Source organism: Odocoileus virginianus, chromosome X, assembly GCF_023699985.2.
Source record: "Odocoileus virginianus isolate 20LAN1187 ecotype Illinois chromosome X, Ovbor_1.2, whole genome shotgun sequence".
In the NCBI taxonomy this organism is placed as follows: domain Eukaryota; kingdom Metazoa; phylum Chordata; class Mammalia; order Artiodactyla; family Cervidae; genus Odocoileus; species Odocoileus virginianus.
Window position 1 is genome coordinate 19,151,212 of NC_069708.1, and position 25,681 is coordinate 19,176,892.

Consider the following 25,681-nt stretch of genomic DNA (forward strand, 5'->3'; position numbering starts at 1 on the left):
TGAAAGGAGGTAGGACTAAATATAAAAGATAAAAAGAGAGACAAAAGAGTTAGGGATGGAGATCTGTCCCTGGAAGGGAGTCTTAATAGAGGAAGTTTCCAAACACCAAGAAACCTCTCACCGGCGGGTCTGGGGGAAGTTTTAGAATCTCAGAGGGCAACCTAACTGGGAGGAAAAATAAATAAAACCCACAGATTACATGCCTAAAAGCAACTCCCAGCAGAAAAGTACCCTAGACGCTCGCATCTGCCACCGGCAAGTGGGGGCTGGACAGAGAGGAGCAGGCGGAATTGCTTAGGGTAAGGACCGGGCCTGAATGCCCTGAGGGCAATCTGAGGGAGCTAATGTGAAATAGCAACTTAAACTGTAGGATAGCAAGAGAGAGAGAGAGAGAGAATTAACCTGCGAAAAGCCCTAACCTAAGGCACTGCTGGCCGTTTCACAGAACAAAGGAAGGACTGAGCAATTCCAAAGAGCTAGCCGGCTGCGGACTAGCCCATCCCCCACTGGAGGCGGGAGGCAGGGGAGAAGGGCAAGGGGCAAACTCGGCCCCAGAGATGGCATCCCCTACCAAACTACAAACAGGCTTCCAGTCTCTAACCAAAGATTTCCTGAGCTTCTGGGTGTTTGACATCTGCCGGGAGGGTCACAGCCAGAGATCAGCTCCCTAGAAGAGACACAAGGCACACTGGACCAGGTGTGCCAGAAACAGGCTGGGACTGGGAGGGGAGAAGTTGCACTGCACCTGAGGAGAATGCGCTTGTTAAGCTCCTGGCTGCCTGAGCTGCTCCAACCAGGGAAGACAAAAAACGCAGGCCCAACGGAGTCCACGTCACTGTGAGGTACCTGAAAACCTGAACCTGAGCAGCTTGGGCCTGGGAAGTGCATGCAAACCAGGGCCCGCTCCCTGGAGAGCAACTTGGAGCCTGAGCAGTGTAGATGGGGAAAGCACACACACCTTGAGCGGGGGCAAACCCAGTGTGGCCGAAACACTGTGAGTACTCCCCACACACGCCAGTGATATTTGTTTGCAGTGCCCCTACCTCCCCACAGCACAACTGAACAAGTGAACCTAAACAAGAGACCACCTCCGCCACCTTGTGTCAAGGTGGGAATTAAGACACTGAAGAGACCTGCAAACAGAAGCCAAATAAACAAAGGGAACTGCTTTAGAAGTGACAGGTGCAGCAGATTAAAATCCCTGTAGTTAACACCAACTACACTGGAAGGGGCCTATAGATATTGAGAAGTATAAGCTGGAACAAGGAACTGTCTGAAACTGAACTGAACCCAGACTATCCACAACAGCTCCAGAGAAATTCCTAGATATATTTTTCTTATTATTACTTTTTTAATTAAAAATTTTTTGTTTTTTTAAAGTCCACTATTATTCCTTAATTTTCAAAAGCCACTATAACCTTACCAAAAAAAATCCTATTTTTAAAGCAAACTTCATATATATTTCTTTGTTTTTTTTTTGTGGTTTTGTTTTTTTTTTTAATATTGTATTTTTAAGAGTCTAACCTCTATTCTAGATTTTTAATCTTTGTTTTTCAGTATTTGATATCAATTTTGGACATTTAAGAATCCAATATTCAGTACCCATTTTTACTCAGGAGTGTGATGATTACTCTCTCCCCCTTTTGACTCTCTTTTTTCTCCCCCAGATCACCTCTATTTCCTCCCTCCCCCTTCTCTTCTCAATCCAATTCTGTGAATCTCTGTGGGTGTTCTCGGCTATGGAGAACACTTAGGGAACAGAGTACTGCCTAGATCTGTCTCTCTCCTCTTGAGTCCCCCTTTTTCTCCTCCTGCTCTGCTCTACGTCCTTCCTCCCTCTCCTCTTCTTCATGTAACTCTGTGAACCTCTCTGGGTGGCCCTCACTGTGGAGAATCTTTCCACCATTAACCTAGAAGTTTTATTACCAGTGCTGTACAGATGGAGAAGTGTTGACACTACTGGAAGAATAAGACTGAAATCCAGAGGCAGGAGACTTAAGCCCAAAACCTGAGAACACCAGAGAACTCCTGACTACAGGGAACATTAAGTAATAAGAGATCATCCAAAAGCCTCCATACCTACATGGAAACCAATCACAACCCAAGAGCCAATAAGTTCCAGAGCAAGACATACCACACAAATTCTCCAGCAATATAGGAACATAGCCCTGAGCATCAACATACAGGCTGCCCAAAGTCAGACCAAACCCATAGACCCATCCCAAAACTCACTACTGGACACTCCATTGGACTCCAGAGAGAATAAATCCAGTTCCACCCACCAGAACACCAATGCAAGCTTCCCTAACCAGGAAACCTTGACAAGCAAGTTGTCCAACCCCACCCACTGGGAAAAACTTCCACAATCAAAAGGAACCACAGACCACCAGAATACAGAGAGGCCACCCCAAACACAGCAATCTAAATAAGATGAAAAGGCAGAGAAATACCCAGCAGGTAAAGGAACATGAAAAATGCCCACCAAGCCAAACAAAAGAGGAGGAGATAGGGAATCTACTGAAAAGGAATTTAGAATAATGATAATAAAAATGATCCAAAATCTTTAACACAAAATGTAGTTACAGATAAATAGCCTGGAGACAAGGATTGAGAAGATGCAAGAAATGTTTAACAAGGACCTAGAAGAAATAAAAAAGAGTCAATTAAAAATGAATAATGCAATAAATGAGATCAAAAACACTCTGGAGGGAACCAACAGTAGAATAACAGAGGCAGAAGATAGGATAAGTGAGGTAGAATATAAAATGGTGGAAATAAATGAAGCAGAGAGGAAAAAAGAAAAAAGAATCAAAAGAAATGAGGACAACCTCAGGAATCTCTGGGAGAATGTGAAATGCCCCAACATTCAAATCATAGGAGTCCCAGAAGAAGAAGACAAAAAGAAAGACCATGATAAAATACTAGAGGAGATAATAGCTGAAAACTTCCCTAAAATGGGGAAGGAAATAGTGACACAAGCCCAAGAAACCCAGAGAGTCCCAAACAGGATAAACCCAAGGTGAAACACCTCAAGATACACATTAATCAAATTAACAAAGATCAAACGCAAAGAACAAATATTAAAAGTAGCAAGGGAGAGACAACAAATAAAACACGAGGGGATTCCCATAAGGATAACAGCTGATCTTTCAATAGAAACTCTTCAGGCCAGAAGGGAATGGCAGGACATACTTAAAGTAATGAAAGAGAATAACCTACAACCCGGAAAACTGTACCCAGCAAGGATCTCATTCAGATATGAAGGAGAATTCAAAAGCTTTACAGACAAGCAAAAGCTGAGAGAATTCAGCACCACCAAACCAGTTTTTCAACAAATGCTAAAGGATCTACTCTAGACAGGAAACACAGAAAGGTTGTATAAATGCAAACCCAAAACAACAAAGTAAATGGCAATGGGACCATACTAATCAATAATTACCTTAAATGTAAATGGGTTGAATGCCCCAAAGACTGGCTGAATGGATACAAAAGCAAGACCCCTATACATGCTGTCTACAAGAGACTCACCTCAAAACAAGGGACACATACGGACTGAAAGTGAAGGGCTGGAAAAAGATATTTCATGGAAATGGAAACCAAAAGAAAGCAGGAGTGGCAATACTCATATCAGATAAAATAGACTTTAAAATAAAGGCTGTGAAAAGAGACAAAGAAGGACACTACATAATGACCAAAGGATCAATCCAAGAAGATATAACAATTATAAATATATATGCACCCAACATAGGAGCACCACAATATGTAAGATAAATGGTAGCAAGTATGAAAGGGGAAATTAACAATAACACAATAATAGTTGGAGACTTTAATACCCCACTCACACCTATGGATAGATCAAATAAACAGAAAACTAACAAGGAAACACAAACTTTAAATGCCACAATGGACCAGCTAGATATAATTGATATCTATAGGACATTGTACCTCAAAGCAATCAGTTTCACCTTTTTTCTCAAGTGCACATGGAACCTTGTCCACAATAGATCATATCCTGGGCCATAAATCTAGCCTTGGTAAATGAAAAAAAATTGAAATTATTCCAGTCATGTTTCCTGACCACAATGCAGTAAGATTAGATCTCAATTACAGGAAAAAGAAACTATTAAAAATTCCAACACATGGAGGCTAAATAACAGGATTCTGAATAACCAACAAATCATAGCAGAAATCAAAAAAGAAATCAAAATATGCATAGAAATGAATGAAAATGAAAACACAACCCAAAACCTATGGGGCACTGTAAAAGCAGTGCTAAGGGGAAGGTTCATAGCAATACAGGCTTACCTCAAGAAACAAGAAAAAAGTCAAATAAATAACCTAACTCTACACCTAAAGCAACTAGAGAAGGAAGAAATGAAAAACCCCAGGGTTAGTAGGAGGAAAGAAATCTTAAAAATTAGGGCAGAAATAAATACAAAGGAAACAAAAGATACCATAGCAAAAATCAACAAAGCTAAAAGCTGGTTTTTTGAAAAGATAAACAAAATTGACAAACCGTTAGTCAGACTCATTAAGAAAAAAAGGGAGAAGAGCCAAATCAACAAAATTAGAAACGAAAATGGAGAGATCACAACAGACAACTCTGAAATACAAAGGATCATAAGAGACTACTACCAGCAGCTCTATGCCAATAAAATGGACAACTTGGAAGAAATGGACAAATTCATAGAAAAGTATAACTTTCCAAAACTGAACCAGGAAGAAATAGAAGATCTTCACAGACCCATCACAAGCACAGACGTTGAAACTGTAATCAGATATCTTCCAGCAAAAAAAAAGCCCAGATGGCTTCACAGCTGAATACTACCAAAAATTTAGAGAAGAGCTAAAACCTAATTTACTCAAACTCTTCCAGAAAATTGAAGAAGGTAAACTTCCAAACTCATTCTATGATGCCACCATCACCCTAATTCCAAAACCAAAGATGCCACAAAAAAGTAAACTACAGGCCAATATCACTGATGAACATAGATGCAAAAATCCTTAACAAAATTCTAGCAAACAGAATCCAACAACATTTTAAAAGGTCATACATCATGACCAAGTGTGCTTTATCCCAGGAATGCAAGGATTCTTTAATATCTGCAAATAAATCAATGTAACACAACACATTAACAAATTGGAAGATAAAAAACATATGATTATCTCAACAGATGCAGAAAAAGCCTTTGAAAAAATTCAACATCCATTTATGATAAAAACTCTCCAGAAAGCATGAATAGAAAGAACATAACTCAACATAATAAAAGCTATATATGACAAACCCACAGCAAATATTACCCTCAATGGTTAAAAATTGAAAATTTAAGTTCCCTTAAAGTCAGGGACAAGACAAGGGTGCCCACTCTCACCACTACTATTCAACATAGTTTTGGAAGTGTTGGCCACAGAAATCAGAGCAGAAAAAGAAATAAAAGGAATCCAGATAGGAAAATAAGAAGTAAAACTCTCATTGTTTGAAGATGACATGATACTCTACATAGAAAACCCAAAAGACCCTATCAGAAAATTACTAGAGATAATCAATGAATACAGTAAAGTTGCAGGATATAAAATTAACACACAGAAATCCCTTGCATTCCTATATGCTAACAATGAGAAAACAGAAAGAGAAATTAAGGGAACAATACCATTCACCATTGCAACAAAAAGAATAAAATACTTAGGAGTATATCTACCTAAAGAAACAAAAGACCTATATATAGGAAAGTATAAAACATGGATGAAAGAAATCAAAGAGAACACAAATAGATGGAGAAATATACCATGTTCATGGATTGGAAGAATCAATATTGTGAAAATGAGTATACTACCCAAAGCAATCTATAGATTCAATGCAATCCCTATCAAGCTACCAGTGGTATTTTTCACAGAACTAGAACAAATAATTTCACAATTTCTATGGAAAAACAAAAGAACCTCGAATAGCCAACACAATCTTGAGAAAGTAGAATGGAACTGGAGGAATCAACCTGCCTGACTTCAGGCTCTACTACAAAGCCACAGTCATTAAGGCAGTATGGTACTGGCACAAAGACAGAAATATAGATCAGTGGAGCAAAATAGAAAGCCCAGAGATAAATCCACGTACCTATGGACACCTTATCTTCGACAAAGGAGGAAAGAATATACAATGGAATAAAGACAACCTCTTTAACAACTGGTGCTGGGAAAACTGGTCAACCACTTGTAAAAGAACGAAACTAGAACACTTTCTATCACCATACACAAAAATAAACTCAAAATAGATTAAAGATCTAAACATAAGACCAGAAACTATAAAACTCCTAGAGGAGAACATAGGCAAAACACCCTCCAACATAAATCACAGCAAAATCCTCTATGACCCACCTCCCAGAATATTGGAAATAAAAGCAAATGTAAACAAATGGAACCTAATTAAACTTAAAAGCTTTTGCACAACAAAGGAAACTATAAACAAGGTGAAAAGACAGCCCTCAGAATGGGAGAAAATAATAGCGAACGAAGCAACAAAGATTAATCTCAAAAATATAAAAGCAACGCCTGCAGCTTAATTCCAGAAAAATAAATGACCCAATCAAAAAATAGGCCAAAGAACTAAACAGACATTTCTCCAAAGAAGCCATACAGATGGCAAAAAAACACATGAAAAGATGCTCAACATCACTCATTATCAGAGAAATGCAAATCAAAACCACAATGAGGTACCATTACACGCCAGTCAGGATGGCTGCTATCCAAAAGTCTACAAACAATAAATGCTGGAGAGGGTGTGGAGAAAAAGGAACCCTCTTACACTGTTGGTGGGAATGCAAACTAGTACAGTCACTATGGAAAACAGTGTGGAGATTCCTTAAAAAAACTGGAAATAGAACTGCCATATGACCTAGCAATCCCACTGCAGGGCATATACACTGAGGAAACCAGAACTGAAAGAGATACATGTACCCCAGTGTTCACTGCAGCACTGTTTATAATAGCCAGGACATGGAAGCAACCTAGATGCCCATTAGCAGATGAATGGATAAGAAAGCTATGGCACATATACACAATGGAATATTACTCAGCCATTAAAAAGAAAACATTTGAATCAGTTCTAATGAGATGGATGAAACTGAAGCCCATTATACAGAGTGAAGTAAGCCAGAAAGACAAACAGCAATACAGTATACTAATGCATATATATGGAATTTAGAAAGATGGTAATGATAACCCTATATGCAAGACAGAAAAAGAGACACAGATGTATAGAACACACTTTTGGACTCTGTGGGAGAAGGTGAGGGTGGGATGATCCGAGAGAACAGCATCGAAACATGTATATTATCAAGTGTGAAACAGATCACCAGTTCAGGTTGGATGCATGAGCGAAGTGCTCAGGGCTCATGTACTGGGATGACTCAGAGGGATGGGATGGGGAGGGAGGCGGGAGGGGGGATCGGGATGGGGAACACATGTAAATCCATGGCTGATTCATGTCAATGTACAGCAAAAGCCACTACAATATTGTAAAGTAATTAGCCTCCAACTAATAAAAATAAATGAAAAAAAAATCCACTGGTTTTAAGTAGAACTCTTTTTTTTTCTTCTCAATTCCATCTCTGATGCATTTTTGAGTTGTCGTAAATGCCTCAACCTCCAAGTTTGGCCTTTTAGTTCATGAAAAAATGGTCCAAAGGCAGAAAGTTCCATGAACAGAATAAATTCTCTCTCCAGCATCCTTACATTCAATTTATTTCCAATTCTCCCAGAATATGATGAAAGCAACAAAAAACTAAGCAGTTATGATGCAGGGGACAACAGAGCATGTCCAGACTAGCACAATTGATGAAAGATAGGGAAAAGACTGTTTGTGGCAACAGCAGAGTTGTAAGAATATTGGTGGATGATTGACTGAGGAGAGGGAAAAGGGGTTGTCCTCTCTTCCTCAATAAAATATGAAGGGGGAGAAGCAAAAAATGGTAAACTTTCCAGAAGCAACTAATTCATTTCCAATATAATCATCTCAGGAGGAAAATAACAAAAAAACTATTAAACAAAATTAAATTCAGATAACAGTTATATGTACTACTGTGGGCTTCCCTGGTGTCTCAGATGGCAAAGCATCTGCCCGCAGTGCAGGAGACCTGGGTTCGATTCCTGAGTTAGGAAGATCCCCTGGAGAAGGAAATGGCAACCCAGTCTAGTACTCTTGCCTGGAAAATTCCATGGACTGAGGAGCCTGGTAGGCTACAGTCCATGGGGTCACAAAGAGTCGGACATGACTGAGAGACTTCACTTTCACTTTCACTGTGGGCAAAAATTCCTGAAAAGAAATGGATTAGCCCTCACAGTCAACAAAATAGTTCAAAATGCAGTACTTGGGTGAAATGAAAATGAAAGGTGCTCAGTCATGTCTGACTCTTTGCAACCTCATAGACCATACAGTCCATGGAATTCTCTAGGTCCGAATACTGGAGTGGGTAATCTTTCCCTTCTCCAGGGGATCTCCCCAACCCAGGGATCAAACCCAGGTCTCCTGCATTGCAGGCAGATTCTTTACCAACTGAGCTATCAGGAAATCCTAGTACTTGGGTACAATCTCGAAAACAATAGAATGATCTCGGTTTGTCTCCAAGGCAAACAATTCAATATCACAGTAATCCAAGTCTATGCTCCAACCACTAATGCCAAAGAAGCTGAAGTTGAACAGTTCTGTGAGGACTTACAAGACCTTCTAGAATCAACATCCAAAAAAAGATGTCCTTTTCATTATAGGGGACTAGAATGCAAAAGTAGGAAGTCAAGAGATACCTGGAGTAACAGGCAAGTTTGGCCTTGGACTACAAAATGAAGCAGGGCAAAGGCTAACAGAGTTTTGTCAAGAGAACATACCAGTCATAGAAAATACCCTCTTCCAACAACACAAGAGACAACTCTACACATGGACATCACCAGATGGTCAACATTGAAAAAATCAGATTAATTACATACTTTGAAGCCAATGATGGAGAAGCTGTATACAGTCAGCAAACAACAAGACCTGGAGCTGACAGTGGCTAAGATCATGAGCTCCTTATTGCAAATTTCAGGCTTAAATAGAAGAAAGTAGGGAAAACCACAGGCCATCAAATCCCTTATGACTATACCATGTAGGTGACAAATAGATTCAAGGGGTTAGATCTGGTAGACAGAGTCCCTGAAGAACTATGGACAGAGGTTTGTAACAATGTATAGAAGGCAGTGACCAAAACAATTCCAAAGAAAAAAAATTCAAGAAACCAAAGTGGTTGTCTGAGGAGGCTTTACAAATAGCTGAGAAAAGGAGAGAAGCAAAAGGCAAAGGAGAAAGGTAAAGATATATCAAACTGAATGAAGAGATCCAAAGGATAACAAGGAGAGAGAAGAAAGACTTCTTAAAAAATGCAAAGAAATAGAAGAAAGCAATAGAATGGGAAAGACTAGAAATCTCTTCAAAAAATTGGAGATACCAGGGGAATATTTCATGCAAGGATGGGCATGGTAAAGGACAGAATTGCTAAGGACATAATAGAAGCAGAAGAGATTAAGAAGAAATGGCAAGAATACACAGAAGAACTATACAAAAAAGGTCGTAATGACTCGGATAAACACAAATGTGTAGTCACTCTCCTAGAGCCAGACATCCTGGAGTGTGAAGTCAAGTGAGCCTTAGGGAGTATTACTTCAAACAAAGCCAGTGGAGGTGATAGAATTCCAGCTGAACTATTTCAAATCCTAAAAGATGATGCTGTTAAAAAGCTACACTCAATATGTCAGCAAATTTGGAAAACCTGGAAAGCGGCCAAAGGACTGGAAAAGGTCAGTTTTCATTCCAATCTCAAAGAAGAGCAATGCCAAAGAATGTTCAAACTACTGTACAGGTGCTCATTTCATAAGCTAGCAACTCAAAGTCCTTCGAGGTAGGCTTCAGCAGTACATGAACTGAGAAATTCCAGATGTATAAGCAAGGTCTAAGAAAAGGCAGAAGTACCAGAGGCCAAATTACCAACATTCATTGGATCATAGAGAAAGCAAAGGACTTTCAGAAAAATATCTATTTCTGCTTCATTAACTATGCTAAAGTCTTTGTGTGGATGACAACACACTGGACAATTCTTAAAGAGATGGGAAGGCTAGACCACCTTACCTATCTCCTGAGAAGGCTGTATGCAGGTCAAGAAGCAACTTTTAGAACAGGACATGGAACAGTGGACTGGTTCAAAATTGGCAAAGCAGTATGTCAAGGTTGTATATTGTCACCCTGTTTATTTAACTTAGATGCAGAGTATATCATGAGAAATGCCAGGCTGGATGAATCACAAACTGGAATCAAGATTGGAGGGAGAAACATCAACAGCCTCAGATATGCAGATAATACCACTCTAATGGGAGAAAGTACAGAGGAACTAGAGACTCTTAATGAGGGTGAAGGAGGAGAGTGAAAAAGCTGGCTTAAAACTCAACACTCAAAATAGTAATATCATGGCATTCAGCACCATCACTTTATGGCAAATAGATGGGGAAAAATTGGGAGCAGTGACAGTTTATTTTCTTGGGCTCCAAAATCATTGTGACTGCAGCCAGGAAATTAAAAGACGCTTGCTCCTTGGAAGAAAAGCTATGACAAACCTAGACAGTGTTTTAAAAAGCAGAGATATCACTTTGCCAAAAAAGTATAGTCAAAGCTATGGTTTTCCAGTAGTCATATATGGATGTGAGATTTGGAACATAAAGAAGACTGAGCACTGAAGAATTGACTCTTTCAATCTGTGGTGCTGGAGAAGGCTCTTGAGAGTCCCTTGGACTGCAAGGAGATCAAATCAGTCAATCCTAAAGGAAATCAACCCTGAATATTCACTGGAAAGACTGATGCTGAAGCTGAAGCTCCAATACTTTGGCCACCTGATGAGAAGAGCTGATTCATTGGAAAGGATCCTGATGCTGGGAAAGATTGACAGCAGGAGGAAAAGAGGACAACAGAGGATAAGATGATTGGATAGCATCACCTATTTAATGGACATTAGTTTGAGCAAACTCAGGGAGATACTGAAGGACAGAGAAGCCTGGTGTGCTGCAGTCCATGAGGTCACATAGAGTCAGACACGATTTAGTGACTGAACAACAACAAGCTGCAGAGGAGCAGAAACATAAGTGATATCATAATGGACAAGAAAAAAAATTTAAAAGGCTTATCTTTCTGACTTACTTCACTCTGTATAATGGGCTCCAGTTTCATCCATCTCATTAGAACTGATTCAATACAGTATACTAACACATATATGTGGAATTTAGAAAGATGGTAATGATAACCCTATATGCAAAACAGAAAAAGAGACAGAGATGTACAGAACAGACTTTTGCACTCTGTGGGAGAAGGCAAGGGTGTGATGTTTCAAGAGAACAGCATCGAAACATGTATATTATCAAGGGTGAAACAGATCACCAGTCCAGGTTAGATGCATGAGACAAGTACTCGGGCCTGGTGCACTGGGAAGACCTGGAGGGATCGAGTGGAGAGGGAGATGGGAGGGGGGATCGGGATGGGGAATGTGTGTAGATCCTTGGCTGATTCATGTCAATGTATGACAGAAACCACTACAATATTGTAAAGTAATTAGCCTCCAACTAATAAAAATAAATGGGTAAAAAAAGGCTTATCTAGATTTTTCAAAACAAAAGTGACAAAGAGGAAAGCAGCAAAAGTTAAGGAAGGGATCACACAGTTAGAAGCCACTGGTGTCATTTTCCACCTAGTATAATGATGCTTAGAAAGCACCTTCATATATATATTCACACACACATATGCACATTCTGAAATAAGCTACACATTTTTCAAGCTGTTCTAAGTGGTGTACACAATCCCAACTTCTAGTTGGGGAAGTTTTAGCTTAATGTTTTGGGAATGAACAGAACCTTGAGAGTTGGATGAGAACTTATTAATAATAACTGGGCCAAATTATCTCAGGAATCAGGTAGGTCTTTCAATCTCTCTTATACTATCTCTGGCAGGAAAACATCTAGCTCACTTTGTGGCACATCTAGTGATGGAGGGGCTTCCCTGATGGCTCAGTAGGTAAAGAATTTGCTTGCAATGCAGGAGATGCAGGTTTGATCCCTGAGTTGGGAAAATCCCTGGGACGAGGAAATGGCAACCCACTCCAGTATTCTGAGCGTGCATAAGCTACAAGGCTGATTATTTCTTTATTGGGTTGGGAGAAGACTAACAAGTACCTACTAGGTGTAAGGCCCACCATCAGGCATTTTATATGCACTGATTTCATTTAATCTTCACAATCCTGTAGAGTAGCTATTATCTTCATTTTACAGACAATAAAGTAAAGGTGAAGGAAGTGAAAAGTCATTTGTTTGAAATCATGTAGTTAGAGAGTGCTGGAACTAAGGAGCCCCAAATCTGACCATAAATTTTATGCTTTTTCTACCACTCCACATTCCTTCTATCTCCAAGGAAACCTTAGAAAATCTGAAGCACCAGGCTAAAATCATGATATTTTCTATCTAGTGCAACCTTCTCATCAACTACTCTAGTTAATGGCAAGATAGAAACTGGATTTTATGTGACATGATCTGCTCTTAGGAAACCAATGGTGAGTCCCTGTCACTGTACCTCCATTTAAATGTCTACCTCTGTTTGATAATCTATTATAGAATTCTGATAAGCTCAATGGGAATAATGACATAGAGATTACTAATGAAAAGTCTAGCTAGCTTTCCTAGATTCAATTCCTGGCTCCATCACTCAATAGCTATGGTATCACCTTAGGCAAATTATATTGGGTTGGTTAGCAAGTTACTTTGTATTTTTAAGCAAAAATAAAAGATACATTTTTCATTTTCACCAAGAACTTTATTGAACAATGTATTCAGGGTTTTGTTCCATTACCTTCTGTCAATTTTTAGGCAACTTCATAACCATACAACTTCTCTGTACCTCACGTTATATATATTTAAAATGGGAAAAATAATAGTACTTACCTTATATGTTTGTTGTGATGATTAAATTGAGTTAATGAAAATAAAGGTATTAGAACAGAATCATAGAGGCACACAGTGAATCTTAGTCCATCATTGTCAATCTGTATTTTCTAGAATCTTTTACATTTTGAAAACTGGTACATTTTCTCATCTACAGTGTTTTGATAGATCTCCTGGAACACATGATTCTGTTGAGTTTATCTACAGCAATTCTGCTGGGGACATCTCAGGATTATTTCAGTGCCCAATGATGTATATATTTTTAAATTATTTTAGATCACAAGCCCAAAGAAGGCAGAGCTGGCTGGCACAGAGCAGGGGATCAATAATTACAGTATGAAATTCAGAACACTGAAATGTTTTCTTACAACTACAGATATTTTAGGTTTAAATTCCCCCTCAACAAGTTTATGCTCTTTTTCCATTGACAGAGAAGTTTTATGTTCCTCTGTTACTAGTAAATTATTTGTCCTTAGCAAGGAGCTGACAGAATATCACTTTTTTTCTTCTTTCTTCGAACAGCTCTTTTAAAATCATTGATATTATCTTAGAATCTTTAAAACCTTTTACCCATTCTAGGATTCATGAAACTAACCTCTGTCACTCCTATTAAACACCCTACCACATATAAAATATTACATATTATCTATCCACTTGCTAGGGCCCCATGTTTCCTCTTCCTTTTAAAATATGAACTCATCAGAAAGCTTAGTGTAGTGACATTTGATTACTTAGCTTTCTTGTCCCCTTTCTTCCTTGTAAAAAGATTACTGTGTTCTGGGGCATCATTTTTAAATCTGTGCCTAAGGTGTGTGCTTTACTCGCCCAGTTCTAGTCCTGGCCCTTCTCCTTCTTTTCCTTTATAGATTTCCTTTGCCAAAGGAATCTTCACCTTCAAGAGGCTCTGTCCATTTCTTCTAGCTTTACCTCATGAGGAAAGTCTTTATAGCAGTGACAAGAGGTCTCTCAACCACCCAGCAGACAAAGGACCTTGTCTCTTTCTATATCTTATTTTGGCTTCATGGTCATTTCTCAAAAGATTACTCCCTATTTGCTGAATAGAAAGGCCTATTTTAGGTATCAAATAGAAATCCTCAACCATAGCCTCAACACAAGCATCATATATATCTTTAATAGCCTTTGAAAAATCAAGCTGTAGTTGCTCATGCTCTGAGAAACCAGAGTCAAGAAGGCCCAGGTATGTAGTTAGTGCCCTTTATACTCAAGAGTCTGAGTTAGCTTTGTTCTGGAAGGCAAGTCCACAGTTCTTACTAGAAAAAGAAGGCTCTCATTGGAAGAAAGCTTTGCTAGCTTCAAGGTTTCTCTTGTTTTCATGATCCTTGTTGCCTGCTACCCCCATCCTGCCAGGTTGACTTGCTTGAACCCCCAACCCTGCCTTGACTTCTGGTTTCTCCTTAATCACTTGCTCATACTAGTTGGCCTGGAGCTGACTCTCATTCCATTTTATTCTTCTGCTGCCCCTTGCTCATAAACTAAGCCCACTGTGCATCTTGTTCCTTTCCTTTATTCCTAGCCTTTGCATCACTATTTTGTGTCCTGGCTCCTGGTTCTGTCTCTTAGTTTCTTATATCTACCTCTTTCTAGAGCTAAGTTTCACATTTTACTTAAAGTAATCTCAGCCTCGGCAGACAGGTACCCAGATTAACAGGGTCTGAGCTGTACACAACTCTAAAATAAACCAGCTTCCTAATTGTTTTTCTGTGTCTCTCTATGACTGGTTGTTCGGAGTATAAAAATGCCTCAGTGGGGAGAATTGGCAGATGCCTATGGGTAACATGGCTGATATGCTGAGAATTTGCTTGGCTACCTAAATTAATCCTCAAAAATCTGCCTCCTGATTTGATGTAAGTCTAAGGAAGAGTTGGGGGTAAATAATAAGAGGGCTAGGTGTTTAGCCAAGTTCCAGATTCCTAAAAATTATCTCTTCCAGGGCCAGGTCAAGACCAAGGCAGTAACTATCTCCATTAACTAGCCAGCTAACAGTTCCAGAGCTGGTACTTAAAAGCTTATCCCCAAACACTGAGGAGGTTTGACTTGAAACTCAATTTGTTCCCTTACTGTACCATCAAAGGCAAGTGAACAAAGATTTAATATAAGATGTGGCATACACAGAGAAAAGCAGCTTAAAAAAAGACAGAAAAAGAGACACAGATGTATAGAACAGACTTTTGGACTCTATGGGAAAAGGCGAGGGTGGGATGATCTGAGAGAACAGCATCGAAACATGTATATTATCAAGTGTGAGACAGATCGCCAGTCCAGGTTGGATGCATAAGACAAGTGCTCCGGGCTGGTGCACTGGGATGACCCAGAGGGATGGGATGGGGAGGAAGGTGAGGGGGGGTTCAGGATGGGGAACACATGTAAATCCATGGCTGATTCATGGCAATGTATGGCAAAAACTACTACAATATAGTAAAGTAATTAACTTCCAACTAATAAAAATAAGTGGAAAAAAAAAAAAAAAACCAAACCAATACAAAACAAAAAAACAGTGTGGTTCTTGTTCCAGGTTGAAAAAAAAAAAAGTCACTCAGTCGTATCCAACTCTTTGTGACTCCATGGACTGTAGCCCACCAGGCTCCTCTGTCCATAGAATTCTCCAGGCAAGAATACTGGAGTGGGTTGCCATTTCCTTCTCCAGGTTAGAAAACATTATAGTGTTTAATGTTTCATGACTTAGTATTCCCTTGCAAAGGTATTTGCTATGGGTGAAGAAGAGAACAAAGGAAGTGAATTATGGAGAAAGAGCCAAGGGTAGGATGGTGAATTTAAAGTCACTCTAAACATTCTTTGGTTTTGCCCTCCTCTTTAACTTCCCCTGGTCCCAAATTCTTTTCACCAGTCCCTGGAGCCAAAAGTTATCTGAACTCCCTATCCTAAGGGAGGAGGTAGAGGAAATAGTATCCAATCTGGAGGAATCAGGCTGAAAACATATACCACCCTCCTACCCGCCAAGGAGAAGATACTAAGAAACAAACCTCATACCGAGTTAATCATAAGAGTAAGACATTTTATCAAATGAATTAAATAGAAGGGAATGTAAAGGAGAGCACAGTTGAGAGTTATAGGGATGTGACTCACCTTATAGAGGAAATGGGTAGGGGAACAGGGAAACTTCCTATTACAAATGTACCTACCTGTAAGGGTAAGTTAGGATGTCCCGTGTTGGTTCCTAGGGCAGTAAGGGCCAGATGGGCAAAGCTATTAGAGAAGAAATGGGAGGAGGTGCTCAGGGAAGCCACTGTTCACAAACTAGAATAGAAATATTACAATATTTTTAGGAACTGGTACAGATCAGCAGTGTAGTCTATCAGCTCTGGGTGGAAAAGAGTGAGAAAGATCACCATGAAGAGTAGGAAGGAAAAGTCTAAAAAATATACCAACACAAAACTTATGAATTTCAGAGTTTCACAGCCGATAAGACAGCACTGCCTGTGATGTCAAGCCATACCAGTGATCATGATATGGAATTGTTGCTGATTTCCTGTCTTATTCTTCCCTAGTAGGGTTGCTCACCTCATTTGGAGCAAGGGATGACAGTGGGGAAGGGTCTGGTGCTCCCTGAGGTGACCATCTCCCTCAGGGAAGAAAGGGGTAGGGTTACCTTCTTGCAGAGGACCATCTGGTGGTCAAACAGGAAGAAGACTCGCTGCTGGTTGCGGCCATAGGGCTGGTAGATCCACGCCATCTCCCCAGTGTAGATCAGCTCCGAGCTCCTGTCTAGAATGTCCTCGCCCTGGAAAGGACATATGATAATAAGAGGCAGCCAGGCAGGAAGCATGGCATCTTCATCTGCCTGGAGACACCTAGGGTTGACTATAAGCTGGGAAATAACAGAAAGGGAGTAGTGAGGAAGAAGGAATAGAGGGAGGGACCCCTGGGAGTCCCTGAAAGGCTCCATGAGTTATAAAGACCCATAGTTTTGTTTATCCTGAAGTCAAACGAGCCCCACTACCCAGGACTGATACAGTCCTTTACCAGTTGCTCTCTGGCCACAGAGGCACCAGCTACCTTGATATGTCTATCTGTCTCTCTCTCTCTCATATTCTCCCTCTCTTTTTTTTTTAACTATGAATCTCTTTCCATCCCAATCTTTCATCCCAGTTCTAGACTTTAAGTCTCTTTCTCGTACCTGAAGAGTAAAGCTTGAGCAGGTGTGAGAAGTCACTTTGGTTCCCAGACAAGTAAAACAAGACAAGGAGGGATAAGAATAGCTACCTTGGTCTGATATCCAGAAAGCCTGAATAACTTGTTTATCTTTCTTGCTATGTAGAATCAGACACACACCAAAAGCCCCACCAAGACATTTAACTCTTAGCTAATTCTATTCCACAGTTTCCAAGGGCCTTTTATTTGTGGGAACTCTGATATGTAGGGGTGTTTGCCAGATGCCAAGCCATATCTTGCCCTGTTCTTAAAGAGTTTACACCTCAGCAGAGGAGTCTAACACAGGTATGCTCAGAACTTGTGGAATGCAAGGCAAACCATGGGGACAAAGAGCAGTGGCTCCATGATTCAGGAGAGTTAATACTTACTGAGCACCTACAGGGGTCAGACATCATGCTACATACTTTCACTCTGTCTCTTCTGAGCATCACAATAGCTCTGGGAGGTAGATAGTCTTGCTATCATCTGTATAGTCTGATGGACAAAGAAGTCAAGTGATCAGCCATGATCACCCAGCTAATTAGCCAAAGATCCACAATGCAACCCTAAGTCTGCAACTCCAGAAAGTGTGCTCATTTTTGTCAATATATTATATTGTCTCTAGGCCAAAAGGGCACTGAAGGGGGTCAGTCCCTTCCTCTCTCTGGGTCTCAGTTTTTCTAGCTGTTAAATGAGGTATGTGAGGATGATTTCTAAGGTCCCAGCCCTGACACTCTATTGCTAAGATCTCAGCCCTGCATCAAGAAGTTTCAAGTCAAAGTTAGACATGGGGGCTCCTGCATTTTCCTGGAAACAATCAGAGGCAAACAACATAGGAAAGGCAGTGGCACAAAGAGAAGGGTAGCTAGAAGTGGTATTATTGAGCATATCACTTTGTTTTCAGTCTAAGAGATAGGAAGAAAAACAGGAGCTCTTTGGAAATATTTTCTAATATTACAACCTCAAAAAGAAAGCTCAGAGGTACTAGTGTGACTCCAGACCACAGCCTAGGGGCTTCCTGGAATTTTGGTAAATACTCCTCCTTGTCAGGCCCACATACTAACCCAGAACCTCTGGAAGCCCAGGACTAGGAAAAGAATCCCTGAGAGTGTGGGGGCCATGCCAAGTTTTAGTGTCAGAGGGATGGGAAGCTGAAAGGTGTACCACTCGTCCATGCCCCAACTTGAGACAGGCCAGGAACATGTATAAGAATCCATTTTAAACACGTATGAAGTGAAAGAAATGTATGAAGAAACGTATGGGGGACAATGCCATACAAAGATGCCCAGGATGATTTTCAAAGGCACAATTTGCTAAGCCAAGGATGATCAGACCAAGGTTACTGCTCATTGCCATCTGGTCCACCCACTCTACCAGCGAGGAGTACTCCAATTCTATCAATTCTAAGTACTTGCCATGAGTGCCACTTGGTGTCATTCTACCAAGAAGGAAACTTGAATAAATACACCTCTGTGATCACCAAGCTGATTGCTGTCAGGTAACTCTCTTATGTTCTCTGTTCCTCAGTTTCCTCATCTTTAAAATGATGATAATAATATGACCAACCTCATCTGGCTGTTGTAAGAATTATATAACATATAAATTGCTTAGAAAAGTACATTTCACACAATGATAGCTATTACCTTGAATATTACTGTGTGTCCCAAATCCTGTGCCACATACTCCAATTAATACTCATAACCCAATAAGGGATGTCCTGTTCAGTTCAGTTCAGTTCAGTCACGCAGTCATGTCTGACTCTTTGCAACCCCATTGACTGCAGTATGCCAGGCTTCCCTGTCCATCACCAAATACCAGAGCTTATTCAAACTCATGTCCATTGAGTCAGTGATGCCATCCAACAATCTCATCGACTGTGATCCCCTTCTCCTCCTGCCTTCAGTCTTTCTCAGCATTAGGGTCTTTACCAATGAGACAGTTCTTCACATCAAGTGGCCAGTATTGGAACTTCAGCTTCAGCATTAGTCCTTCCAATGAATATTCAGGACTGATTTCCTTTAGGATTGACTGGTTTGATTTCCTTGCAGTCAAGAGTTTTCAACAACACAATACAAAAGCATCAATTTTTTTGGCACTCAGCTTTCTTCATGGTCCTATTCCCACATCCATACATGACTAGTGGAAAAACCATAGCTTTGACTATGTGGACCTTTGTTGGCAAAGTAATGTCTCTGCTTTTTAATATGCTGTCTAGGTTTGTCATAGCTTTTCTTCCGAGGAGCAAGCATCTTTTACTTTCATGGCTGCAGTTACCATCTGAACTGATTTTGGAGCCCCCCAAAATAAAGTTTGTCACTGTTTCCATTGTTTCCCCATCTATTTGCCATGAAGTGATGGGACTGGATGCCATGATTTTAGTTTTCTGAATGCTGAGTTTTAAGCCAACTTTTTGACTCTCTTCTTTCACTTTCATCAAGAGGCTCTTTAGTTCCTCTTCACTTTTTGCCATAAGAGTGGTGTCATCTACATATCTGAAGTTATTGATATTTCTGTCAGGAATCTTGATTCCAGCTTGTGTTTCAACCAGCCCAGGATTTCTCATGATATATTCTGCATATAAGTTAAATAAGAAGGGTGACATTATATATTCTTGCCATATCCCTTGCCAATTTGGAACCAATCGGTTCCATGTTGGAACAGTCCATGTCCAGTTCTAACTGTTGCATCTTGACTTGCATACAGATTTCCCAGGAGACAGGTAAGGTGGTCTGGTATTCCCATCACTTTAACAATGTTCCACAGTTTGTTGTGATCCACAGTCAAAGGCTTTGGAGTAGTCAATAAAGCAGAAAATGATGTTTTTCTGGAACTCTCTTGCTTCTTCTATGATCCTATGGATTTGGCAATTTGATCTCTGGTTCCTCTGCCTTTTCTAAATCCAGCTTAAACATCTCGAAGTCCTCAGTTCATGTACTATTGAAGCCTGTCTTGGAGAATTTTGAGCATTACTTTGCTAGCGTGTGAGATGAGGGCAATTGTGCAGTAGTTTGAACATTCTTTGGCATTGCCTTTCTTTGGGATTGGAATGAAAACTGACCTTTTCCAGTCCTGTGGCCACTGCTGAGTTTTCCAAATTTGCTGGCATATTGAGTGCAGTACTTTCACAGCATCATCTTTTACTTGTAATAGCTTGTAATAGTTCAGCTGGAATTCCATCACCTCCACTAGCTTTGTGTAGTGATGCTTCTTAAGGCCCACTTGACTTCGAACTCCAGGATGTCTGGCTCTAGGTGAGTGATCACATCATCATGGTAATATGGGTCATTAAGATCTTTTTTGTATAGTTCTTCTGTGTATTCTTGCCACCTCTTCTTAATATCTTCTGCTTCTCTTATGTTCATACCACTTCTGTCGTTTATTGTGCCCATCTTTGCATGAAATATTCTCTTGGTATCTCTATTTTTTCTGAAAGAGATCTCTAGTCTTTCCCATTCTATTGTTTTCCTCTATTTTGCATTGATCACTGAGGAAATCTTTCTTATCTCTCCTTGTTATTCTTTGGAACTCTACATTCAGATGGGCATATCTTTCCTTTCTTCCATTTCTTTTTACTTCTCTTCTTTTCTCAGCTATTTGTAAGGCCTCTTCAGACAACCATTTTGACTTTTTGCATTTCTTTTACTTGGGGATGGTCTTGATCACTGCCTGCTGTACAATGTCATGAACTTCTATCCATAGTTCTTCAGACACTCTATGAGATGTAATCCCTTGAATCTACTTGTCACTTCCACTGTATAATCATGAGGGATTTGATTTAAATCATACCTGAATGGTCTAGTGGTTTTCCCCACTTTCTTCAATTTAAATCTGAATTTAAATTCATGAAGGAGGAGTTCATGATCTGAGCCACAGTCAGTTTTTGCTGACTGTATAGAGCTTCTCCATCTTTGGCTGCAAAGAGTATATTCAATCTGATTTTGGTATTGACCATTTGGTGATGCCCATGTGTAGAATATTCTCTTGTGTTGTAGGAAGAGGGTGTTTGCTATAACCAGTGCATTCTCTTGGCAAAACTCTATTAGCCTTTGCCCTGCTTCATTTTGTACTCTAAGGAGAAACTTGCCTGTTACTCCGGGTATATCTTGACTTCCTACTTTTGCATTCCAGTCCCCTATGATGAAAAGGACATCCATTTTAGGTGTTAATACCAGAAGACCTTGTAGGTCATCACAGAACCATTCAACTTCAGCTTCTTCAGCATTAGTGGTTGGGGCATAGACTTGGATTACTGTGCTATTGAATGGTTTGCCTTGGAAATGAACAGAGATCATTCTGTCATTTTTCAGATTGCACCCAAGTACTGAATTTTGGACTCTTTTGTTGACTCTGAGGGTTACTTCATTTCTTCTAGGGGATTCCTGCCCACAGTAGTAAATATAATGGTCATCTGAATTAAAACCACCCATCCCAGTCCATTTTAATTCACTGATTCCTAACATGCCAATGTTCACTCTCTCCATCTCTTATTTGACCAGTTCCCATTTACCTTGATTCAGGGACCTAACATTCCAGGTTCCTATGCAATATTATTCTTTACAGCATCGGACTTCACTTCCATCACCAGTCACAAGCACAGCTGGGCATTGTTTTCGCTTTGGCTGTTTCTTCATTCTTGCTGGAGCTATTTCTCCACTCTTCTCTAGTAGCAGATTGGGCAACTACTGACTGGCAAGTTAATCTTTCAGTGTCATATCTTTTTGCCTTTTCATACTGCTCATGGGGTCCTCAAGGCAAGAATACTGAAGTGGTTTACCATTCCCTTCTCCAGAAGACCACGTTTTGTCAGAACTCTTCACAATATCCTGCCCATCTTGGGTGGCCCTACATAGCATGGGTCATAATTTCATTGAATCAGACAAGGCTGTGTTCCATGTGATCAGTTTGGTTAGTTTTCTGTGACTGTGGTTTTTATTCTGTCTGCCCTCTGATGAATAAGGGAGGTACTATTATTTACTCCTAAACCAATGTCAGAGAAATTAGGATTAATATGCCCAAAGTGGAAGAATCTAGGACAGAGTCCCTCTAAATGTTATACTTTAAACCATCAAACCACAGCAAAATAATGATCCCATAATGGAACAACCAGCTGCCTTGGAAGATTTCTAAGGTGGAACTGTCAAGTACTTGGGTTCTGGGGACAATGCTGCCACCAACTCTCTTTCTTGGGAAGTAGCTTAATTACCATCGATCTGCTTCCTCATTTAAACAATGTGGCTAATACAAAGGTTTCTGTTTGACCTACTTTACATGGCTACTTGAGAACATCAAATCAGTTCATGTAAGGGAGAGAGACCTTAGAGTTTAGAGTTCTCTGCTTTGCCCCTCTGTCCCACTTGCACCACATAGTTCTTTGCCTTGACCCCTCAAGTGCAATCACTTCTTACCTCCTCTTTCCCTACATGCCTTCTGTTTTCTTCTATTCTTCCATGATTTTGCTCTTCCTAGGACATATTTGTCCTCACTGGACAGCCAAGGCCACATCTCATTCATCTCAATATCTCAGTGTCTAGCACCTCATTCTAATTACAGGCTAATTATCTCATGTGGGGCTGTGCCCTGAGCACAGCAAAGGAGAGAAGGACAAGATAAATGCTATCCTTCTCATAGCTTATTTTTTATTCTTCCTGCTGGCAGGAAGGCAGGGAAGTAACAAATACATTCAACTCCACATTTGATCTAATGGTCCCAGGAGCATGCTTCATCCAGTCACTTTAGCTTTTAAGTAGATGTTTTTGCTGCCTCCATCACATTGGACTTTTATATTTCCTCTAAATTCTTTGGATTAAGAAGTCCAATAGTAAACTGGAACATGCTCTTGAGTATATATAACCAGGCTGTTGAGGGGAGGGGTGTTATGAACAGGTAATCACAACTATACACAATCAAGTTCCTAAATACAAGCTGCAAATTTGGGATCCTGGTAAAAAGCTCCAGAAAAAAAAGAGAGAGAGATAAAAATAAGCTGTTAGGGATATGCTCCTTCTCCCTTCCCTTTAAGTGGATCTAATGCAGATGAAGGGTAGCAAAGTGACAGCTTAACCAAATATCAGCATCAGAGAAATTAGAAATAGAAATTTCCAAGAAACTGTAATTCTTGAGAACAGGTTCTTCTTCCTGCTGCTCCCCTAAGCTGTCCAAGGTACTTATTATTTAGAAGTATAGGTGATACTGGTACTGGCTTTTAGGATCCCTAGAGGGTGAGGCAGAGCAGGGGGTACTCAAAGAATTCTAGGTCCCATTTAGGTTGACAGGGAGCAGGGATGGTAAAGGGAGGTGGGCAAAAAGACCCAGAATGTTCATGGAATAAGTTAAGGGAGGGCCAGGTGTCGATATAATACAAGATCTCCTGCTCTCTATCCAAATGCTCTGATTTATTGAGAAGGCAACAATTGCTATTGCCTGTATACTACCAACTGTTCACCCTCTTTCCTAATTTCTCTTCAAGGGATATTAAGCTCTGAAGGTTCCTTCTATGACTCTTATTTTTCATTTGACAAATTAAAGTTTAATTATTCTGTAGATGTTTATGTTTTTAACAGCTACCTTGTTTTTTCAAACATCTAGAGGAGGTAAGGGAGTGGCAGAAAGAGAAAAGCACTGCTTCATTTTCTTGATGTGCAAGGCTTGTCCACAGCAGCACCACCAAGCTGGCAGAGCTTCTCTCTGCCTGTTCAACTGCTTGGGTAGGTGGACTATACAACAAAGGGAACTAGTGAGCTTGGGCCACCTAAGCCAAGAGCCAACCAGCCATGGAACAGACATATCCTGTTTCTTCCTGGGGGAGGCCCCAGCACTCATCCACCTTTAGCCTTACTGGGATTTGGATTTCCCCCGTGCCCCAAGACAGTTTTACTCTCTTTCTTAGATATGGACACTTTACTGAAGAAACAAGTCCTTGTAATATCATAAAGGACAGCAACTGCACTGCAGGAAGCAGAAGACTACAAGAGTATGTGGTGCAGCAGTGAAAACAATACCCTATTAATTGAATTATTCAAAATGGAAGCATTTAAACACTTTTGAATTTACATCTATCTTTTGTGTTTACTTTTTAAAACAAAGTGCTTGTATTTGTATCTCCAAAAAAAAAAAAAAAAGAATTTGGAGGCTAGATTCAAGTTTTAGTTTTGTCATTGACTTGCTATTTGGCCTTGCTGAGGAATAGGCTTCTCAGACTTTCACCATCATTACAAGGTGTGCATGTGTGCACATATGTATATGCACACACATGTGCATAAGCATGACCAGGGTTATTGCTCAGGGAATTCACTAAGAGCCCTAGTGACATTGACATTCTAGAAGTGTTTAAGACTAGATATGGTACACTTGATCGAAACTTTGGGCCTGGTTTCTGAAATGTACCCAACAGGCCTTGCTAAAGAAAAACTTTCCTAGAGGGCAACATCTCTGTAGCTGGTAAGTTCCACAGTGACCACAGAGTCTGAAAAGTTAACCACAAAAATTTTTTCTTCTAACCAACTTAGATAAAGAAAGGCTTTGTCAAGCAGGGTTGTGTGGGCTTAGATGAGATTAGAGGACAAATCAATCATGCTTACTAAAGAGGGAGAGAGTAACTGCCACCTATCAATCCTACCTTAGACTTGCCTTTTTGTTTCTCACGCTCCCCCCCCCCCCACCTATAGACATAAAAATATAAAACTCTTTCTTTCTTTCTTTCTTTTTTTTATAAAACTCTTTCTGAGATGCTGAATCTCTAAATTATAGTTCAGTGCTTTCAAGTTGGGTATGACTGAAGCTTTCTGAGCAGGGCAAAGAATTTGAAGCTATTCTTGATATTGTATGACCCCAGATGCAGGGACTGGAGGCTCAGAGCACATGGAGGAATTAGAAAGTCTTCTAAGTATTGGAAAGGGGAAAAATGTTCCATAGGATAGAAAGTCAATTGCTGCTGGGAAACTAGTATTACAGAGAATCCCATCAAGGGTAGAGAAAAAGAGACCTGCTAGCCAGCCACAGTTTCAGAGTACCTGAGACTTTGCAGGCTTTCTAGAGGTCATTTGATCAGGCAAATAGCCAAAGCAAACCAGACCCAAGGGAAAGAGAATCTGTGATTTTCTAATAAGTCTGTGCCAGTGCTGGCTTATGAGCAAGAAGGTATCTTTAGAAGTTTCCTTCCTTTCCCTGCATCTCAAAGAATCACTGCTGTTTTCTATTCTATATGGGGACACTATCTTTCCAATAAGACCCAAAAATATGCCCACTGCTTAGAACTGTGGACATTTCCAGCCATTTACATTAAAGATGAACAGAGGTCGCAGAACAAAGAAAAGATGATTTTTTCTGGATCTTGGTTAAGTAACTCTAAGACTGATATTTAATCCCCTCAGAATGTGCTAAACTATATGAGAAGCTAGAGGAATACTACCTCTCAAATTACAGGGAATTGTACCTGTGTGGAGGCCAGTGGAATGGGGAGCTGACTCAACTTTTACACTATGACTATGAAGCTTAAGATTGCCTCTTCCTCCATGGT

General features: G+C 40.1%; 1 protein-coding gene across 8 annotated transcripts in view; it reads right to left on the reverse strand.

Annotated features, from left to right (window-relative positions):
* The window catches only part of ARHGEF9 (Cdc42 guanine nucleotide exchange factor 9), a 396,118-nt gene that overhangs the window by 83,020 nt on the left and 287,417 nt on the right, over positions 1-25,681 (reverse strand). For all 8 annotated transcript variants that reach the window (XM_070461884.1, XM_070461883.1, XM_070461885.1 and 5 more), the window contains one exon: positions 16,625-16,756. In XM_070461884.1, coding sequence (XP_070317985.1) covers positions 16,625-16,756 — 132 coding nt within the window. The remainder of the gene's footprint in view (positions 1-16,624; positions 16,757-25,681) is intronic.